Raw genomic sequence first — 22,117 nt, forward strand, 5'->3', positions numbered from 1 at the left:
ATTAATGCATGCATTCATGGAAAGCTGTCAGCGACTTTCCAATAAATTTGCTGCAGGCCATGTCCTCAAAATGAGTCGATTACGCTGCATGCATAGCCATAAAATACAGCAAAAAACTGTTGATTTAAGAAGAGGCATCCTTTATCACTAAATCATGAAAATGAACCTATGGCTACTGCATTTAAAACCTACGCGCTAACTGTACTTTCTCATGTTTTTCTTGCTCAAATGAGGCTCCAATCCAGTTGCGTTATGACGTCGTCAGCGTAAACCTCTTTCACTTCCTTGGAAACGGGGCAGTTGTAGCAACAGGTGCGTGCGAAACGCAGGGTGAAATCAACAATGCCCAGAAACGCACAGGTGACCGTGCGCTTTGGCCCGTATGAGTCCAGCGGGCTAGTGGCGCACAGGACTTTCCGTCTGCAGGGGCTCCAGGGTATGTCTGTCTAGTTTGTCTCCCGCACGGCAGTCTCATTAATACACGTACCGTGGTCTGCTGCCTTGCTATTCTTTCCATGCTAAGAGTGTGTACTATAATTAGAATGATTTTTTTTTGTGTGTGTCATTAATCGCTGTATACCTGATTAAGCTGCATTGAGAGAAGGTGGGCATCAGTGTGTCTTGGAGGAAACGCATGAGTGGAACACAGTGGAGCTCGTGGTCAACGGGGAGAGCGTCTACACCTGTGATATAAAGCAACTGCAGTTTGGTGAGTGTGCCTCCCACCATGCAACAGTGATGCCAGGTTACTTGTAGAATAAAAGACCACATTATGCTACAATGTGATGCTGAGTTTAATTAGTGGGCTAGAGTTTAGTCACAGAGGAATAGATGACAGTGCATAGAAGAGTGCCTAAAAATCTGTTATTTTTTTATTTTTATTTTTTTCCCTGAGGTGGAGATGGTAAACTGGATCCTCTTTGCAAAGAAGCTGTGGTTGCTGTGGAGAATGCTTACTGAAGATATGAAGCTGGGCATAAAAAAAAAAAAAAAGCATAACACAGACAGAAATAGCTTTTCTTCTTTATAGAGCAGCCTCAAACAGACAGAAATATTTTGTGCTTTACTGCATTTTGTTGTTGCATGAATTCAGTTGTGCGAGTAGTAATTAATTTGATACCTTTTTGCAGACAGTAGCCTAAGCAGCCTTTTGTCTGTCAAAGTTAGACTTTCTTTTACAACTAAAATGCTAAGCATCATCTGTGATGAAACAGTAACATCAAAGCATTTTAACTTAAACATCTTATTGCTCTGTTCAGTCAAGTGTAAATAAAACTGCATCAAATTATTGTTCAATACAGTACCCACACTACTATGTGGATATAAGCTTATTCCAGTAAGAAACTAAAGTTACACAGCCTGTTTCTTAAATCACTTAAATATGTAAAATTATGTTTGTGTATGGCTTACAGCTAAATCTCCCTGCTTTAACTTGAAAAGGTATGGCTCAACAGGAAGCATAATTTTATGGAGCATTTATAAACACAGTCACATTTAATATCAGCACACTTAAGTGCCTGGGGATTTAAAATGTGACAGCTGAGTGTCAATATTACTGTCATTGTGAAGCGTCCAAGGCTTTGCTGTGCGTACGTGTGCGCATGCTATGCCTCCAAAGACGAAGCTGAGCCGTATGTCCTTTGTAGAAAACATGGCTACCTGTCTCCCTGCCAGCTGGCTCATGTCTCCTGGTGAAGTGAGCTGTGACAATAACTAGAGACTATTTCACAAACAGCTAACATAGCCAAGGCAAATACAGGCAATAAACCTACCTAGGACTGATGGGTTAGACTTCAGCAACAGTCTTCCTTAACTGTGATATGTGATATCATTGTGCAGGTACACCAGTGCAGTGGTGTGTGTGTGCAGTTTGCAGCTTCTGCTACTCATCTACAATAACACATCTACACTATTTATTGCTACCCTTAATCAGAGAAGCAATTGAGGTATCTACTGTACTAAAGACACTGAAATTATAGTGATTGTCTGAGCTTTGGTATGTGAAGATGTCCATAGTTAAAATATGTCAGCTAAAATAGGGAGCAAACATACCCAGTGAGGACTTGTCTATACACTACAGACTGTCACAAATCTATAATAGCTGTAAAAATGTATCAGCTAATAGTATCAAAACTTAATTGATAGTCCATGGTTTTTGAAGATGGAGCTGCTCTTCCTCGCTGGGTCCTGTTCTGGTTTTCCCGGTGGACACTTAGAAGTTCCTCCCCTCAAAGGCGCTCAGGTTGAAAGCCGTGTCCATGAATCTCTTCAGCTCATTGATGTGGGTGGACTTGTTCCCTGTTGCGGGAGCAGCTGCAGGGTCCCGTCCCACATACCTGAACGACATACAAGAAGTTAGAGTTACTGACAGCTGCATACTGTCAACAGGACTTCAATTCTTTAGCCTGATTCTTCTCTTTATTGTTTGCTTCTATCAGGACACCAGGAGTAAATCAGACTAAGACTGGACATTCATTCAAAATAATTGTTCATCATAAAAGAATTATATCATGACAAGGGTCAGGTGATGTGGACAAAATCAAATATGATATACAATATATATTGTGTTGATACTGTAAGGGTGATTACTGTTGCTTCATAAGATATTTACACATAAGACATTTTAGATAAATAATCATTAGTAATGCTGATATGATCACCAGGTGGGTAGAGGCAAACAGTAGAACAAGCTAATGTAAGTTAAGAAAATTGCATCCCCTTACTGTGACACAGCTTTTAAAACTCATGCCAGATCACAATATTAGAGTATCTAGTCTCATATCACGATATCACTATAATACCATTACATAGCCCAGCTATAATCATGATGAAATAATTATACTGAATGATTGTCATACACAATTCTGTCGCACTGGTGAAAGGAAAATACTAATTAAAATTTCATATAAAATTAAATCTGAAACAAAAAATGTAATATGAAACATGAAAACTATAATTTTATTTTACTGTATTGTAACATGCCATACAGTGATAAATATCTATTTTATATTATTTGTGATATCTGAAGATGTGATTTTGTATGTGTTAGTAGAGATTGCAGTACCTAGATACTGAAATAATCCCTTATGATTGTCATTATATTAAACATGTCCATATTGCCCAGCCCAACATCAGCCCATATGCCAAGTGGATACAAGGCCTTACCAAATGGGTTTCTCATTGGCCACAACAGTGAGGAAACGTGGCCGGACGTAGTCATAGTAGCCCATGTTCTTGTGCTCCTCCTGACACCAGATCAGTTCAGCGTTGGTGTACTTATCCACCTCTGCCTTGACCAGGTCAAAGGGGAATGGAGAGATCTGCAGAGGCAGCAGCAGCAGTAGAGTGAGTGATATCTCAACAATGACATGTGTGAGTTATTCAAAAACATAAAATCACTCCCTCTTCAAACTCCACAGTCCATCACACACTGAGACTGACAAGCAGGATTAAACACCTGTTCAAGTCTGACGATGGCGATGTCATTCTCCAAGTTTTGCTGTTTCCTCTCTTTAGCCAGTTCGTAGTAGACTTTGCCAGTGCAGAAGATAACCCTTTTCACCTGGTCTGGGTGTGTACCCGCAGGTCCCTCATCAGCAATCAGCCTCTTGAACTTAGTGCCTGCGGACATTTGATAGAATATATTCCCTGCAAATGTGCACCAACATTTATGAATGTCACTTGTCACAGATAACACAAAAAAGGCCTTACCTGGGGCAAGGTCGTCAAAACTGGACCTTGCATCGGGGTGCCTCAGCAAAGATTTAGGAGTGAAAATGATCAACTGAAAAAAAGTAAGGAGCCTCTGTCAGCTATGCAACAGATTGATTCTGTCATCCGTATCTCCATTGTGTGCTTTGAAAAAAAAAACTCAGGAGATAAAAGTTTTTTTTATCTCTTTTCACGCTAATTTGCTGCCACCATATAGCACGCAACACCGACATTGGGGAAAACAAAACAAAACATTTCTTTAACAATCAAATAAATAAAAACCCTTTGCCGCTCAGCCAACCGAGTCCACAATTTCAGACTCCTTCATAGAAAACAAACAATATTATCCCCTATTGGGCCCCTCTCTAATTTGCTCAGGAAGTGATTTTCTCATGCTCCACAAAGCATTGCATTTATGTGCAACAGGGGATCAGTTAAGACATTCACTGTGGCTGAAAAAAAGAACAGTGCATATGCAAAAAAAAGAAAGGCTAGAAACTTTATACTCATTGTACTGTTAAAAGTAATTGAGAACACACAGTGCCACAGTTGAGTCTAGGTTAAGGAAGTACTGTCATTAGGTGGTAGTGTCTTCTGCAGATTATTTTCCTGTTGAAGCTTGGTTGAAGAGTAGGCACAGGTCATCATTATGAAGTAATAGCACTAGTCTATGCATGTATAATATATAGTGGAAGGTTACAGCTTACCGGTTTTCTGAATGGCAGCAGAATCTGCCGTCTCAGCACATGACAGTAATTTGCGGGTGTGGAACAGTTGACCACAATCCAGTTGCAGTCATAGAGCTGCTGCACTTCAAAATCTCCACGAAACTCCTTTGTTGAAAAAAAAATGTTTCAAAATGCATTGTGAAAGCCATCACCTTCAGAAAGCATAACTTGCTGGATTGATAATATTACAAAACTGAAGGTGTGCTGGTTGCAGTCATGCTTTTTTCCCCCCTTTTGTTTGGGCAGGAGATGTAACAAGTGTAGCGGTGCACAGACCATATCACACACACTCTCTTGCACACACTCATGGTAGGCAGAATGTTAATCCTCAGTGTGCTCCCACTAATAGTTTAATCAATACTGCAGTTGGAGATGAATCTGATCTGGCTTCTGCTGATACAGCCTGCTGTGGTTCCCTGCTCCTATGTTCTCCAGATCCAGCTCACCCTGGGGACCTAACTTATTGCTGAGTGCCTTGGAAGCTATAATGAAGAGACTTTTCAGCTCCAGAGAAATGGACATTCATGCCATCATTTAAGTGGTCATGAGAGCAGAACTGCCCACTGAGGGAGGAATTTATTGGATACTACCTGCAATGTATATAGGTTCAGAGTGGATGCCATTTCATGTCAATAAACCATTGGATTACCATGCTCATCAAAATGATAAATATACTGAGCCATAGTTCAACTGTAAAATGTACATACAGGGAAGAGGTCGGGGTCGTCTTTGCTCATCTGCAGGAAGCGTTCAGGCCGAGCTGAAGAATGTTCTGGGCCCTGAAAGGAAAGGTGAGTTGGCTATATGATGATAAAAGAAGCAGAATTCACCCTACTAGCTCATGGCAGCTTCATGGCATGAGTTTCCATGGCCGAGCAGCCACATGCAAGCCTTACATCACCAAGCACAATGCCATGCATCAGATTGAGCGGTGTAAATCACTGCGCCACGGTGGAAACATGTCCTGTGGAGTGACGAATCATGCCTCTCTATCTGGCGGTCTGATGGACAAATCTGGGTTTGGCGAATGCCAGGAGAACATTACCTGCCTGACTGCATTGTGCCTACTGTAAAGTTTGGTGGAGGAGGGATAATGCTATGGGCTTGTTTTTCTGGGGTTGGCCTGGGCCCCTTAGTTCCAGTGAAGGGAAATCTTAATGCTCAGTATTAAGGCCTATGGATTTAGAATGGGATGTCATAAAAGCTCAGGTGGGTGTAACATGTAGGTGGCCAAATACTTTTGTCCACATAGTGTAGATAGATAGATAGATAGATAGATAGATAGACAGATGTCATTATTCAATGTTTCAGATAGATAATATGTAATATTTAAAGGTGCATTAAGTAAAATTCCTGATGGTTGTGTAATTGGTCCGACCCAGTGATAAATTACATGTTTATTTGATGTAATTTAGCGTGCCCACTTAAATCAACTCCCATCTGTGCACAGAACACCTTTTACCCCAAAGTAGTTTATTCCCATAACAATTCCAGCACCTTTGTCTCGTTGACTCTCACATCTTACCATTCCCTCCATGCCATGAGGCAGCAGAAGGATGATGCCATTGTTGCGAACCCACTTGGCCTGGCCTGGGCTGATGAACTGGTCAATGATGCACTGGGCTGTGTTGTGGAAGTCTCCAAACTGGGCCTCCCAGAGGATCAGAGCATTAGGACTGGCCATGGCGAAGCCCAGCTCAAAACCTGGAGGCAAAGTCATGAGCAGCAGCTACAAAACTGAGCCACAGTTAACAAAGGACACAACCATGTTGCATTGTGGTTTCAGTCTTACCCAGGACTCCATATTCTGATAAGGAGCTGTTGCAGACAGTGTAGGGAGCCTGGTTGGCCCACAGGTGGTTCATGGGAACACAGACACGTTTATCCACCTCTTGGTCATGCAGAACATGATGACGGTGACTATAAAGACAAAGAGAGGCAGAGAGAGGGAGGCATGAAACAAAGTTTGGCAATGTAAGTACAAGTGACACGTAACAAGGTATAGAAATGTGTGTATCTACGAACATTTGCAAGGTCCAAACTCATAAAGCATTATAAAATGTTTTTGTTATTTTTTTTAATGAGAAGCAGTTTAAATGTTTTTGAACATTTTTGATTAATTGTATTAATCTTCATCTGTTGAACCAGATGTTCGTCAAAATCTCCAGGTAGACATTCAGACTGCATGCACATGAACATGCACGCACGCACGCACGCACACACACACACACACCACTATTATTCCTATTCAGAGTGTCATAGAGTGGGTAAGAGTGGGTAAAAGGGATGAGGTTGAGTCCCGCACAAGGTTGGATATAGGAGGAACATTTCAGATTCTGTCTAGAAAATGGAAAAGCAAGACTTGTGAAAGTTGTAGTTGGCTCGTAGTTGATAATCTATCCATGTAAATAATTTTTTTTCAGCATCTCACTAAGTTACACTAGTACTGTTCACTACTGTTCGAGTTGGTCTTGTGGATTAGAGAGTAGATACCCAACCTGGGCCTGTTGGGACACATCAGAAACTGTCAGGTCAGGCTGGATTCAGATAAATATTTACAAATTATGTTTGAGATTGGTTATCTCAGCGTTAGTTTAGTTTCATGAAAAATGATGGACCTACTGTCTGTTCTCGGCAACTTCCTGTATAGTGACAACACTGAAAGGCAACACATAAGCTATTTCAGGTGCTAAATGTAACCTAGCAATAGAGGACAAGCAAAATCTCAGGCTTGGGTCGGGTTTGGACACAAAAAAAAGAATGCCTGTCGGGTCCAGGACAGGCTCGGGTAATACGCTCTCAGGCTCAGGTCGGGTTCGGACTAAAATATGTGATCCCATCTGCACTCTTTTGTGAATGTGCCATGAAACGCAATATTACACACATGCAGGAGCTTGTATTTCTCAGTGCCAGTTATTCTCTCTCTCTCTCTCTCTCTCTCTCTCTCTCTCTCTCTCTCTCTCACACACACACACACACACACACACTTTCTATCTCCCTTTCTGCCTGTGTGTGTTGAATTCAGAATGAGCTGCATTGCACTGATTCATTTTGAAAGAGCAACAGCCAATATGAAAAGTCCATTGCACGGCCAACCACCGATCGTGCAGCTTTACTCTCTCGCTCACTCACTCAGCGACAGCATGACTGTCAGGCCGGCTGCGCTGTGTGGTCTAGCCAAAAAACAACATTAAGTGTCTCAGTAAAGTGTTGGGCCACCACAAGCCACCAGAACAGCTTCAATATTCCTTGGCATAGATTCTCGCCTCTGGAACTCTACTGCAGGGACACAACATCAATCCTCCAAAAGATGTTCCTTCATTTGGGGTTTTGATGATGGTGGTGTAGAGCACTGTCTAGCACATCAGTCCAAAATCTCCTGTAGATGCTCAGTTGGGTTAAAATCTGGTTACTGTAAAGACTATAGCATCACAGTTTACATAATTTTCTCATCTCATGTGTGTATATAAAAACAATCACACAAAATGATTAAAAAAAAAAAAAAACCTGAAACTTATGTTATACAGAATAGAATAGAATAAGTATTGTGTGGAGGAGGAATGTGGAACACAGGAGCCAAAGATTTTCAGGACACCAAGCTGTCTTACATGATAATGGTGCAAAACAAGAGGTTTACTGAGGCAAGGGGGATTTGTCAAAGGGTCGTCACACAGCAGGACATGCAAGCAATCACACACACACACACACGCACACTGCAGCCAGCCAGTCTTGGAGGCTGGCTGAAGAGCAGTCCGCTCACTCCTCATCTTCAGTCAGTATGAGGATGAGGCCCAACAGGAATTGATGGGAGCAAAGAGCCAAGCGTTAACAAGCTCTGCCAGTCCGCTCGCCTCCAATGTAGGAGTCAGCCATCAGAACCAGCACGATGAGACAATCACTTAAAACCCTTTTAACATCACTCTAATGATGTCTCCACACACACACTCACACACAGCGCTCGAGGTTATATAATGGTCAGATGAAAGGGCTTCAGGAAACGACCGAAATTATCAATCTATCTAACTATCTATCTTGCATGTGATGTATGACTGTACACAAGATAGATAGATGATTATGATTGAGTTCTGCGAGTAGTATCAGATGTAATTATGAACTAATGAGGGCAGATACTGCATAATTGTTTTGTTTGATCCTTGTTCTACATTTGCAGGATATTCACTTTCTCTTCAGGAAATCCTTTGATGAAAGAATCAGATTGAGAGCACACACCACTAATTGAGGTGACACACATAAATCCAGGTTTTCTTTCTTGGTACGCTCAGACGTGATCAAAAAATGCCTCCAAACCCTCACAAGAGCAGGGTCTTTCTGTGGGATTGCCTCATAAATTGTATCCCTCTTCTTCTTTGCATACACCACACACACACACACACACACACACACACATATATATTTCCTCTGCCTGGGGGCCCCATTAGTCAGGAAAAGGGGTGCTTGGTGCAGCACACCCAACCCACCCAAACACAGACGACTGAATCCATTAGTCCACGCTGTTACGTACATCACAGAAACGCAAACAGGCCCAGTCAACTGTAACATACCAATATGCTCAGTTCGTAAGACCTATGAAGGGAAACAATGGTGGGGGGTGGTGGGTGGGAGGGTGATAGAATGAAAAATGTAGGGGGATGAGAGGAGAGAGGCAGAGCGAGAAAGAGAGGCGACAGGAGAGAGACAATGCAGACTGTCAACTCAACAGAAGATAGCTGAGATAAATAAACAACAGGTGATACAAAAGTGAGAGGTGGACTGTGTGCTTCACGGCCCTCCACAACCTTTGTATCTGTTGCAACTGTGATTTTTTTTTTGTTTTTTTTTTTTTTTCAGCTGGGCAAATTATTCTGTTGAAGGGGGCACTGGAAGGAAGAAATAGATGTCAGCGACGAAAGGAAAGCCCCATAACTCTTGTTAGTTAGTGTGATGTACGGGCAGAGCGTTGCAGCAGATATACGCCGGTGGAGAAACAATAGGGGACAGATGAGACAGGCGCACCGAGGAGGGTGTGGTGGAGGGTGGGAGGGGGAGGGGGTGGAAGGGGACTGTGTCACTCGTTCCCTCCATATCATGACAGCAGCATGTGGGCTTCACTGTTCCCAGGAGACAACGCTGACGTCTTCTGTCTGTTAGATTCCCCACGCCCTGCGCCCTTGACTTGTTACTTTATGGACTACCTACTGAGGAATGCTCCTCACCCTTTAATTGCGGTCACGCATGAAGCCCTTACACATGCTGAATCTTTATCATTTTAGAATTTCAATGCATGGAAAAGATCCAACTCTTTCTGGTTTAACTTAATGCTTGACACATTTGAAAAATGTCAACTTTGGTGAACTGAATAGATTGGGGCAACTGTAGGGGAAAAAAAATATGGAGGCAGTTGTTGGGTGGGGTGAGGGTGGAGTGGGGGTTAATATTCAGAGAAAAAAATAGAATCTCTGAGACTAAAGTCATAATCATTCTCACAAAAAACTCAAATTTATGAGAAAAAAAAAACGATAAAAGATAAAAGCTTGTGATTTTTTTTTTTTTTTTTTTTTTTTTTTTGGCCAAGGAACCACATTGCTTCACTTTGCAAGGTTGGATCAGTGATATACTGCAGACAGGTGACCTTGTTGATGACATCATCATATTATACTTTACAATTGGTACCTGTGTGTTGTTTTCTTCAGAACAGGTCAATGTCTCCTCAACATCCACATGCTCATGATAATATTGTGATTCTGCGTTAAAGAAGAAAAAAACTATCTTTCCAAGTTGTTTTCTTAGTGACTATAATGTTTTTTCTCATAAATCAGTGTTTTTTTTCCCGTAAATTTTACACCATCCCCTGGCTCGGTAATTTTTTTTTTCCAACTTCGTGCTTGCAACTTGTTAAATTCTGCTGTTGCAACCTCTCAAATGCCGTCCAGTGCATCACAAATGGTGAATTTACATGGTCTCACCTCAGAGTTTCAAAAGCATTGTGTAGACCCACAGCTTTAAGACACTGCAAGATAGAGCTGGGGGTGGTGTGTATGATGGGCATACAGGTATTTCATGGCCGATCAGAGGAGTTAGGCAGTTTTTTGTTGTTTGTCCTTGGTGGTCAAAAACATATTGACATACATTAAATATACTTATAACTTTCTTTTGAAGTTCCAGTGCAGTGCCAGTGAGGACTGCATTTCTCAATTTCATGGTGTAATTTGACAAAGGACCTGTTAATGTAAAGTTACCTAAATTATTATACCTGCCAGCATTGTGGAAATTTGACTGCTGCCCCTTCAAAAACTCTCCCTCTGACTGTCAAGCAAACCAAACAGTTGAAATGCCACTCTGCTTGTGGTACAAATGAAGCCACATACAACCATGTTTTAATGAGTACTTTAGTCGACAGTATGCATTATTAATGAAACGCCCCGTAACCTGTCAATGCCAAATGCCTAATGAGCCAAAATTTAAGTGCCTCCATTGCTGCTGGTTGCTGAAGTTCTCACACTGGATAACTGTTTTCCAAAGGCAGGAATACTGGCATGCATCACCACTAGAAAGTTGAAACTTTTTTTTAAACTACAACTGGTGAATCACTAGTTTGCTGAACTTTCCAGTTGCTCCTGGTGATGTGTGAGTGGTGAAGATGCTCTATGATATGTGTGTACTGCCTGCTGAAAAGTAAGGCAACATTACTTTGCCAGAGTTTTTTTTTTTTTTTCCAACATGTTCTCTCCATAAGAGCATAGAATATTAGTCTAGTAGCCAACTTTTAACCATCTACTATGAAGCTTATGAAGCTGCCTTAAAGAGCTCCTCTGATTGGTCGCACTCCTCCACCAGAGCTCTCCTGGTGGTGCGACTGCAAATCACTTTTGAAACAAACTACCTGGAAAACCTGAATCAAAACTTTGAGTGTCAGAATCACCATTTGTGACAAACAAATGGCGATCCAAGTTTAGGGCACATGGGTGTCTGAATATGTTCTGAAAGAGTCAATTCCAACATACAAGTTCTTTATCGTAATATAGTACAATTTGAGTATGAAGCAGGGAGTTGCCACTAACAGGTCCTCCTGCACAGTCAATAAAGTAAATAAAGGTTTGAGCGCATAAAGGTTTGAAAAACACATTACAAATATATTGTGTTGTATGAGAGTGCCACCACGACATATATTCACATACACTCACCTAAAGGTGCCGCGCTCAACGTCCTGCCCACTGAGTCGGACATGGATGCCATCTTTGAGAAGAGAGCCAAAGGCCATGTACTCTCCTAGAGCCCAGTCCATCTGACGCTTCTTCACTAGGTCCGCTCGACCACGCAGGATACGAGTCACACCTGGAGAGCACACACACACACACACACACACACCCACACACACCCACACACACACACACACACACACACACACACACACATACAGTCTCAATGACTGACCACTGTTTTTACAAGCAAAATGGAAATAGGGGAACAAAAAAATTTAAAAAAGAACTGATAGCTTGGATTGACCACAGGGGGAAAGGGATGTAAAAAGCAATGGTGTGGCACAGTGTATTGCAAATAAAAACCTCTGTGGCAGTCTAAATGGCTCCAGCATGTGCCACACCAGCTGTGCAGGCAAGACACCTGCTGCTGGGAAAGAATGTGTTTACAGGTGCATTGCTTTTATTGAGACCATCCCTGCAGAAATATGTCTATGAAAGGAAATAAAGAAAAATAGGTTCTGCCAAGTGGCACTGGAGTTTATGTGGTTCAAAAATCTTTAGTGGCGTGATCATTATGATTGATGAATGTCATTTCCTATCAGCAACATTGCTACCATCAGCACCACCACAACTGCTAGCCATTTTTAGTGCTGTGTCCTCCTGCACAAAGCAGCTAGACTCACCAGGGTGGATCCTAAAATCTTCTACAGGTACTGAGCTGGCTATCTCTCCAATGTGCTGCAAAAGCTCCTCATCCATTCCTGTTGGGGGACAGCTCATGCTCTTGGGCTCTCCTTCAGCTGTGAAGAAATCTACAGGGAGAGACAGCTTCAGTCCAGCAGGGAGTTAGGCACGGAGAAACTAAAGAGAAGTGTTCATAGACAAGGCGCTCACACAAAAAAAAACACAAAATGAGTTCCACAATAAACATTCTAGGTCAGATGCAGGAAGATGTTTACTTGGCCAGGGGGAGTCAAGCCAGTGACGGATGTGCAAGATCTTTCCATCCTTGGAGCTGGTGTACGCCTCTTCACATATCTTGTCGTATTTGGCAACTTCTTCCTGCAACCAAAGTCGGATTTGTGTGTTGGGGAAAATCCGCCGGTGTTACATATTAACTGAGGTACAAAGTGTTTACTTTCATGAACAAACTTAAGCTGATGACTGACCAAAACTGTGTGTGTGACAGAGACAGAGGAAAGCCTGAACCAGCAGTAACAGCTCTGCTTTGCTTCATTACAAACAGGTTTATACAAGCGTCCAAACACCAGGCCGTAAAAAAAAAAAATAATAACAACAATGTCCATCAAATGTCCAGAGCAAGTGCACCACAAAGCTTCTACAGGATCGCTTTGACATGCCTATATAAAACAATGTTCAGAATTTATGTTACCATCAGTGTGTGTTGGATGAAGTGCTTGAGTGATTCTACTGAATAGCACCCAAATCTGAGGACCACTTCAGCTTAATTCAGCAATATCTGTGTGAGGGATTGTGAGGCCAGGCGATGGAACTGAGGCAGTAAATTGAAACTCAACTACAGCAGTGCTGGCACAACAAATTTACTTGCAGGACAGGGTAATATTTAAGTATAATTTAATGCACCTAGCCCCGTGGATAGTGATACAAATAAAACTGCATACAGTAGCAGCGACCAATATATATTTAACAAGAGCAAACAGCATTAGATCACAAACCTCAAACTCCTGCAGCGTCACTACTCCCTCAGCAATAAGCTTGTCAGAATACTTTTTCAGCACATGCTCCTGGCGACGGATCTGCTTGTACATCAGCGGGTGGGTGAACATGGGCTCGTCCATCTCATTATGGCCAAACCGTCTGTAACACACCTATGAAAACACACAAACAGATGCACACTGTAAAAACAGAGGCCTCTACCTCAAGCAGTGCATTTACTGTGCATTCCCTTTAAACCGTCAAAGCTTGGTGATGACTGACCAGGTCGATGACGACATCTTTGTTGAAGGTGTTCCTCCACTCTGCAGCCACCCGGCACACATACATGACAGCCTCGGGGTCGTCGGCGTTCACATGGAAGATGGGCGCGTTGACAACCCGAGCCACGTCAGTGGGGTAGGGAGAGGAGCGCGCCACTCGAGGGTCCGTCGTGAAGCCAATCTGAGAGACAACAATCACAAGCTCAGGCTGACATTTCACCTTTTGGAGTCTGTAAACTTCAGGGAGACAAAAATCAAGTATCACAAATGGCTTTGAACAAATACCTCGATATTGATATTCTGACAAAATTATAAAGATGACAACTGGTGCTTTCATAAGATATTTTTGATAAACTATTATTGACAATGTGGATATAATGACCTAGTAGGTACAGTAGAGGCAAATAACAGAACAGCTATGAGTCTAAAAAGTTCAGGAAGGTTCATCCTTTTACTGAAATGGAGCCTTTAATTTACACCTTATGACGATATCATGATATACAAAACCCCAAACGATATTTAACTTCATATCACAATATCAATATAATATTTATATACTTCCCAGCACTAGGTGCAGTATTTGCTGATAAATCCCCAGCCCCAACCCCACCCCATCCCCTACTGCTGCCAACCTGTTATCCAAACCAGGATCTGTGTCCACCTCCACCTTAATAACTATATGTCCATTTTTGCTGTTTTCCTTTTGCGTCTATGACAAAGTTTCTATCTTTCTTGTTTGTGGAATACACAGTAAATTTAGTTTTTGAGAAGTGCTAAACATATAGACAGATGAATGAGATGAATAAAATGTGTGCACTGTGCATGCATCACATCTTGTTACAACATCTCCTGTGTGCTAAACTAAACTACTAAGTGTTAAAGCTCCAGTACCTGATTGTTGACCACAACATGGATCGTCCCGTGTGTGGTGTAGGAGGGGAGCTCGCTCAGGTGGAAGGTCTCATATACAACTCCTTGTCCAGCAAAAGCAGCATCTCCATGCAGCAAGATGGACATGACCTGGTAAACCACATCATATAAGTCAATAATGGGACCAAGGAAGTCAATTTAATATTGACCATCAATGGGTTTTTAAATGTACTGTTTACCTTTTTTCCCTGAGTGTCTCCTCTGTAGAACTGCTCAGCTTTGGTCTTGCCCTGCACCACCGGGTCCACTGCCTCCAGGTGGGAGGGGTTCGCCATGAGTGACAGCGTGATGTTCTTGTCTGTCACACGGTTAATTCTCTCGTGGTACATCCCCAGGTGGTACTTGACGTCCCCCGAACCCTAACAGTACAGCAGCACACATGAAATAATTCATTAGTAGCATCTCTATCTCCTCTCTGTGATAGATTTTCATATTGTTGGGTATACAGAGGCCTGTACCTCATCGGCGGCCTCTAATTTGGGGTCAAACTGGCAGAAGATCTGATCCAGCTCCTTACGAATCACATTGGCCAAGACGTTCAATCGACCCCTGGCAGAAAAGTTCACAGTTCATATTGAAACATCCATTACACATGTGGTTCTCAGTGAAAGACCAAGGATAAACAAAGTAACTGAATCGCTAGACTGCAGTAATAGGTGAGAAAAATGTAACACACAGTACCGATGAGGCATTCCCATGATCACGCTCTCAATGCCTGCAGCACTCGACATGTCAATGATCATTTTAAGGGCAGGGATGAGCACCTCACAGCCTTCCAGACCAAAGCGTTTCTCAGATGACCACTTCCTGGCCAGGAAGTCCTCAAACCTGGACAAAAACACAACTCAACATGGGGTTCATGAAGGCTTTTGTGCCACTAATGGGCAACTTCACTAAACTCTAGATCTATCAATAAAAGATCCTGTCACTCCTGTTTACTTTTCACTCAAGAGTGATATGTGCAACAACAACGGCACTGGGTTTAAACAGGGATGATGAATCACTATGTGCAGGCTGGAGGTTGTGCATGTAGCGTATGAACATATATTATTCTGAAATGCAATAAGCCAACCATAAACAGGGCTTAATTAATATTAGGGTAAGTTGACACCAAATGGCACATCAGTCATCTCTATTGTTGGGTGTTAGTCATATGGACTACCAACCCTGATGACAATGTGACATATACTATACAAAATATCACTGGCAGGGCTGGGGACATGGGCAAAATCAAATATCGCTGTACCTTTGACCAAATACCTTGATTTCAATATTGTGAATATACTGTTGGAAAGAGTATTGGTGCATTTATAATGTATTCACTCTACCCTGGAGGGGATTTTTAAACAGTCATTAGTAATGTGGATATGATAAGCAGCCTGAGACAAATGAGAGAACAGCTACTAAGTTTGGAAAGGTACATCCATTTACTGTAATTACAGCCTTTAAAACCAGGAGAAGCAAACAACTATGCCCATATTCCAAAAGCCTAGATGATATCTTGACTCATATCACATTATTATATAATATCAGTATATTGCCCAGACTTAACTACCAACACCTTATTGTAGAGAATCTTTAGAAACATTACTATAAACTTATTTTGGTGCCAATGTGGACAAGAACTGCAAGGACATGCAGGCTCTGGTCAGGTTTCTGTTGTTTTTTTTTTTACTGTCACAAGCTACGAGGTCACAGCAGGGCTGTTCAATTACGGCAAAAATCATGATCACGATTATTTTGGTCAATACTGAGATCACGATTATTTAACATGATTACTCACTGACTTTAGAAACATATTGAACTTTTTTATTGTGGCACAATAATCGTTTTATCTTGATTATGTAGTTTTCATAATCATTGGAAGCCAAAATTGTACTTGAAAACAGAGTAGGCCTTCAGTGACCTCTGTGTTCAATTGTAATGAGCTAAGCTGAAAGATAGGTATCTTGTCATTTCATCCACCTATCCATCCATCCATCCATCCATCCATCGATTTTACATTCCTGCTCTGCAAGGCTGGGAAACACCCTGGAGATATCACCTGCATCCTGCATCTTTTCAAATTTACCAAAGTGCATACTAGAGTTTTTGTTTGTGTGGCTTTGATGTGAGATATAAGAAGTGAAAGAGAGGAACAGTGGTATGTGAGTCAGTATGTCTTAAGTCAGTGCAGACCGTGTGGATCTGACCAGCCGGGCCAGTAGGGTTTTCTTCTCAGCGTTGGTGAACTGCATGATTCCAGGAGTTTCAAACTTCTGACGGATCCACTGACACTGATCCACGTTGTTAATGAACATGAATTCAACCCCAATGTGACCACAGTAGGACGCCTGAGAAGAAAAAAGAGTTAAAAACATGTAACATGTATCAGGGTGTCACGGGTTTCCTCTCTTTCGTTACGCACATGCAATACGGCACAAACACACAGAGTACCTCTAGTCTGCGTATGATCTCTCTCAGGGGAAGGGTGGTCTCGCCTCCCCCGATGAAGGTGGTGGAGGGCAGCTGGAAGGTCTTATCCAAGTCAGACTCATCTAGTTCATAGAAACCTTGGATAACATGTGAGAAACAGATTTGACTAAGACACTCTATAGTCAGGCACCCAAATATTTTAATTGCAGATACTGAGATTTGAGTTACCATTTAAATCTCTTTCAACAAAATATTTACGTACACAAATTAATGGATTAAAGGATAATTCCATTTATTTTCAACCTGAACCTTATTTCAGTCATTTTGCAATTATGCCAAAGATCAACATATTGTCAAATTCTTCACTGTAGAGCTCTTAAGTACTGCTTAGTTTGCAGGGAGGACTGCTCTCCGGTACAGTCCAGCTGTACTCAAGCCCACAGGCACCCAAAACATGTCCTTATCAACACAATATTACTCAACATTCAATGAGGCCTGCCTACATCTAAATTTCCAATTATCAATGACCTAAAATATGGAAATGTCACATCAATAGATATGTTATATTAAGTGCTTTCATTAGTTCTGATATGACATGAAAATGGCAGAACACAAAAAACTGTAAAACCAGCACTAACAAGTATCAAAGGGATGATAACTGCTCACAGCAATTTGAAGATGTGTAACTGCAGTGCAAGTGTTACTGTACTGACTGTGTTTTAATTGCTATTTTGTTTCAACTGTTTGATGTTTTCCTTGGACTTCACTGGAGAGCAATGGTTCCTGCAAACTGAAACATACAGTATGTAGCTTCACAATGAGGTAACTGACAAAAAATTTTATCAGAATCAATAGGCATGATGGCAAAAAGTAGGAAAATAAAACAGAACTGGAGTATCCATTAAGCTGGTTGTAGATGTTAAATTTTTAGACATTATAGGGCCCTCCCTGTGGACATGAAGCATCAATATCAGTGGCCCTACATAAGTTTCTGTGCTGACACAGCCCACCTGAGGGAGCTGGTCAAGCTCAACATCCCAGCCAACACAAGAGGAGACAGGTGCAAATCATATTACGAACACAGCAAAGACAAAGGGGGCCGAGAATAGACTCATGTAGTATCAGCTGACCAAATAAGGGGCCAGAAAGACCGTCATTAGCTTTCATTAGTGAGCTATAGGCCTGGTGACAATACATAACGCAACGCAACGTCCTGACACACACTGATCACTGATAACAGTAGCCAGCAGTCGCTTCTCTCTCTCTCTCGCTCTCTCTCTCTCTCTCTCTCTCTCCCTCCTCTTTAGTAGCTATTACTCTAGCCTTCGATCGGCTACTATGGCCATTCCACATCCTCCAGTCCTCAGTCCGCTAAATGAAATGGAGAATGACAGAAGCTAGGCCTGAGATTAATGACAACATTAGGCTGGCCAACCTGTACACAGACTTGGTGGAGGGCTGTGATAAGGCCTGAGAAATATTGAACATACACCCTTAGGTCACTATGCAACTATCACTATGCAACCCTGGATCAAAGAGAGTGTGCGTTTATGTGTGTGAATGTGCATGGGCTACGTGTGCATTCATATGTGTACGTGCATGTATGTGCCAACCCTCAGAGTTCTACTGAAACTATTAGCATTGGAGAAATATAACAGATACAAATCAAATATTTTCATGACTGGCTGAACAAATCTTTTGAAGTAAGCCCTGCCAATAAAAAAAAACATGGCTATGACTGAAATCCTTTAGAGCTACAGTAAGACTACCCTGACTTAATTAGAAGGAAGGACTTCCAGAGCGGGAATCTCAGGAGCATATACAGTATGCTGCCTGTGTGTGTTAACAAGCCTATATGCCTTTGGTTAGCGAAGGAATTAAGATCAGGGCATGTAAGTAGGGATCCGGTACCGCAAGAAATAAGAAAAGCAAAGTCTAAGCCTGAAAAGCGACACCTCTAACACTATGTAAACTATTTATAATTCGACCTGCAGTGGGATGAAGACCTTGTATCTGTAATCAGTGTTTCATGAATTAATTACACAACATTTTCAGGTGTTTTTGGAATTGTATAATCCATTTTGAACAGGCTTCATAGGAATCTAGGTTTATGAAAGCACCTCAAGACCATGAAGACATCAACACAAGGACTGACAAAAATTAACACTTGAGTTTTACATGGATTACATAGCTCCATCACCCGCTGCTCACGCTTTAAAATTTAATGTCAGCTGTGGGGCGTGTGTGTTTGTGTCTTATGTTTTGTTTGTGACGTGCAGCGTGCCAGGGATGAGTGCAGCGGCTCTGAGACTCACTCAGCTTGTCAATGCTGGTGATCAGGTCAGAGGGAACGAAGGAGTCAAGATCAGCTTCCAGTATTCCCAGGGGGTCTAACTGGGCAACATGGTGACCACGAATCTGCACAGAGAGACAGACCGAGATTGACAAGGTGGATATGGTGGAGGAAAGAGGAGGTGAGAGGAGAGAGGGGGAAGAGAAAATGGAGAAGAAGTGACAGGCAGGAGAGAACAACAAAAGGGGAAAAACAACAAAAGGCTAACTTTATGATACAAAGTATTAACAGCTGGAGAATAAGCTGACCCTCAGGAATAGGTCATGCTTACTGAGAAAAGAGCCCCTGGAGACTGTTTTTATGTGCGTATGCACACACAAATGCACAAACACACACAGATAAACACACACACACACACACACACATTCCCATCAGGGTTGCAACAAGCTGGGAATAAAAATGACGTCTTTGCCAAAAGACAGAATTTAATAAATCCCTTGGATAGTTCCTCTAATTAATTTGAGGGCGAGGGGAAATGTTACCACCTGTTTTGTTTAAGTAGTCTCTTTGATATTTCCATTTTCAAAAAGCAGCCACGCTAAGTAGGTTAGAGTTAATCTTGCAATTTGCATAACCTCATGCAGTGACAAACAAATTGTATATTCCTTTTAATAAGAGCACACACTATAAACAGCTCTCATTGCCAATTGCATCTGCTCTGGCAAGTCAACTGGATTGTGTTTTATACATTTTTCAGAGACACACTGGAGATACAAATAGCCAGCCAATTGTGGCTCCGGGTGGATGACATCATGACTCTTTTAACACAATGATACTGCATTAAGATTAGACTGGATAGTACCCATGAGATGTGTGATCAACCTGTTAATTTGTAAATTATGATAATCTGGCATTACATCACAAGGCAAGAGCTGGTGTTTGTGTGCCTGTGTGTGCATCACAGCTGGGCTAGGTGAGTGTGGAGTACCTGGTAGGCTCTAATGAGTGTGTGCACAGCCAGGTGGTCCTCCACCACTTTCTGTGCCATGTCAGTTGTCTGGGACAGGGCCCGGCCCTGCAGCAGAGTGGAGGGCCGTCTCTCGTCCACCTCAGCAGACGGACCGGAGGCCTGGGCTTTACGGAAGAACGCATCCCATGACTAGAACACAGAGAGACAGAGATCCATCAGAGGCAAGCAGGTCTATCAAAAATATGGAATCATATTATTAGAACAGCTAATTATTCACTGAAAAAGACTAGAGCAGTGCTGCACCAAAGTTCAAGACCAACAGGAGCAAGAGCAGCTACACCCTAACTTAACTCAGCAACTGAACCAGCCAGGCTTGTCAGACTTGCCTCCCTCTCAATATTACCAAAATACTTACATATCCATGTGAAACATTTTAATACTATGCTGATGTTTTGAATTTCTCTACGTTACTATTGAGTGAATGTGGCTCAGTACATCTTTCATGTTCCAGAACTGCAAGTTAACTTTGATTAAGCCACAGTATCCACTTTGAACAGATTTTGTCCAAAAGAAAATTTTCTGTGTGTGAAGTATTCAGCTGTTCTGATATCATACATGAACATGGATTCAAGATGGTGACATTAAAATAATCACTCCTACGTTTTTTGTATCTTCACAATTCATCATTCACAAATTGTGAGAAATTGTGAGAAATTGTGATTCATCAATCACAATTTTTAGTGAAATAAAACTGTGCCTCATTTTCTTGAGTGCCCCTTGAAAGCTATGTAAGCACACAGTATGTTTATGTTCATGGACAATAAAAACTTATATTCTGTATTATAAGCTTTTCTGTGGTCATTTGTCCATGTATGAACATGAGACACATGTCAGTATTACCTCATGCACATTTTTATGATCCTCCAGCCAGGCAAAGTACATTTCCTCAACATAGCTGGAGCTGCTGGCCACCGCTGCGGGAACTGCAGCCTCAGAGGAGCAGCCTCTCCTGGGATCAAACCACCGCCTGGCTGCCGGGCCTCCGGGGCCTCGCAGCCACTGGCGCCCTCCACCCTTCAGGACACCCGCTAACGCCCGGAACTGACTCATGGCTGAGGGAGGGGGACAGGGAGAGAATAGGGTAGAAGTTACATGGGGGAAACTGTCTTGAGAGAGTTAATCGCTCTGTCACTTCATAATCTGCAACCCGCACGTTTCTGTGACAACCCTTAATGAAAACATGTCAAACTGAAGTTTAGTTTAACGTCAGTTTTATAGGCTACAGCTTTCAAACTATTTTCCTATTTACTGCGTGAGGATCGTTTGCGTGTCCTCACAGTGCACACGATATCTGAGCCGCACACAATCCTAAATAATTCAGACTGAAGCGCACTGTCCCCAGCGAAGACTAGGCTACTAACGAGCTGCGCACAGACTCCTTGCGATTGAAATGTGTTATGTTCATTTTAGATGGCATTTCCGATTGATTTTGCAAATGCAGCAGAGGTTTTACATATTGAAAGCACTGCTTAAGAGTAAATGAGGTTACGAGATGGCCTGCGCGTCTCTCTGCACCCAATCATTGCAGCTGTAAATAGCGCGTAGCGCGACCAACTGCAGAACTGGACTCTTGCACACTCTACCTCTTCTACTTCACATACAAAAGGCTTTCTCACCTTTTCCTTTAAGATGCTTAATACAGATCAGTGGTTCCTTGGGCTACAGCACCGACATCAATGCCAATACACTGCCTATGCCATTCTGGGTCTGTTACGTTGCCATGGACCGCTAATCCCTCAACGTCAAAATAAATCCTCATAATCTGCCCTCAGTTCTGTACCAATAGAGAAGCGCGGGATCACGGAGAAGGAGAATGGAGAAATGTAACAAATGCCACCTATGCTCTGTGCTGA

General features: G+C 42.2%; 2 protein-coding genes across 2 annotated transcripts; one reads left to right on the plus strand and one right to left on the minus strand.

Moving 5' to 3' along the window:
* The first annotated feature begins 311 nt into the window (after positions 1–311).
* Positions 312–974, plus strand: c15h10orf53 (chromosome 15 C10orf53 homolog). Its single transcript, XM_030070436.1, has 3 exons — positions 312–436; positions 590–709; positions 896–974. The coding sequence occupies exons 1-3, from the start codon at positions 343–345 to the stop codon at positions 958–960; spliced, it is 279 nt and encodes a 92-aa protein (XP_029926296.1). The 5' UTR covers positions 312–342; the 3' UTR covers positions 961–974.
* A 37-nt stretch (positions 975–1,011) lies between these two features.
* ogdhl (oxoglutarate dehydrogenase L) lies at positions 1,012–22,117 on the minus strand. The gene is made up of 23 exons (XM_030070434.1): positions 21,881–22,117; positions 21,105–21,316; positions 20,223–20,393; positions 19,257–19,359; positions 16,963–17,078; positions 16,705–16,859; positions 15,208–15,354; positions 14,985–15,075; positions 14,706–14,885; positions 14,488–14,616; positions 13,598–13,777; positions 13,336–13,488; positions 12,598–12,700; positions 12,322–12,450; positions 11,621–11,771; positions 6,232–6,359; positions 5,965–6,143; positions 5,147–5,218; positions 4,419–4,544; positions 3,712–3,784; positions 3,458–3,621; positions 3,166–3,320; positions 1,012–2,336 (listed from the first exon to the last, which is right to left on the minus strand). Exons 2-23 carry the CDS (start codon positions 21,312–21,314, stop codon positions 2,213–2,215), a joined length of 3,039 nt encoding a protein of 1,012 aa, XP_029926294.1. The 5' UTR covers positions 21,315–21,316; positions 21,881–22,117; the 3' UTR covers positions 1,012–2,212.

Source organism: Myripristis murdjan, chromosome 15 (genome assembly GCF_902150065.1).
Source record: "Myripristis murdjan chromosome 15, fMyrMur1.1, whole genome shotgun sequence".
In the NCBI taxonomy this organism is placed as follows: Eukaryota; Metazoa; Chordata; class Actinopteri; order Holocentriformes; family Holocentridae; genus Myripristis; species Myripristis murdjan.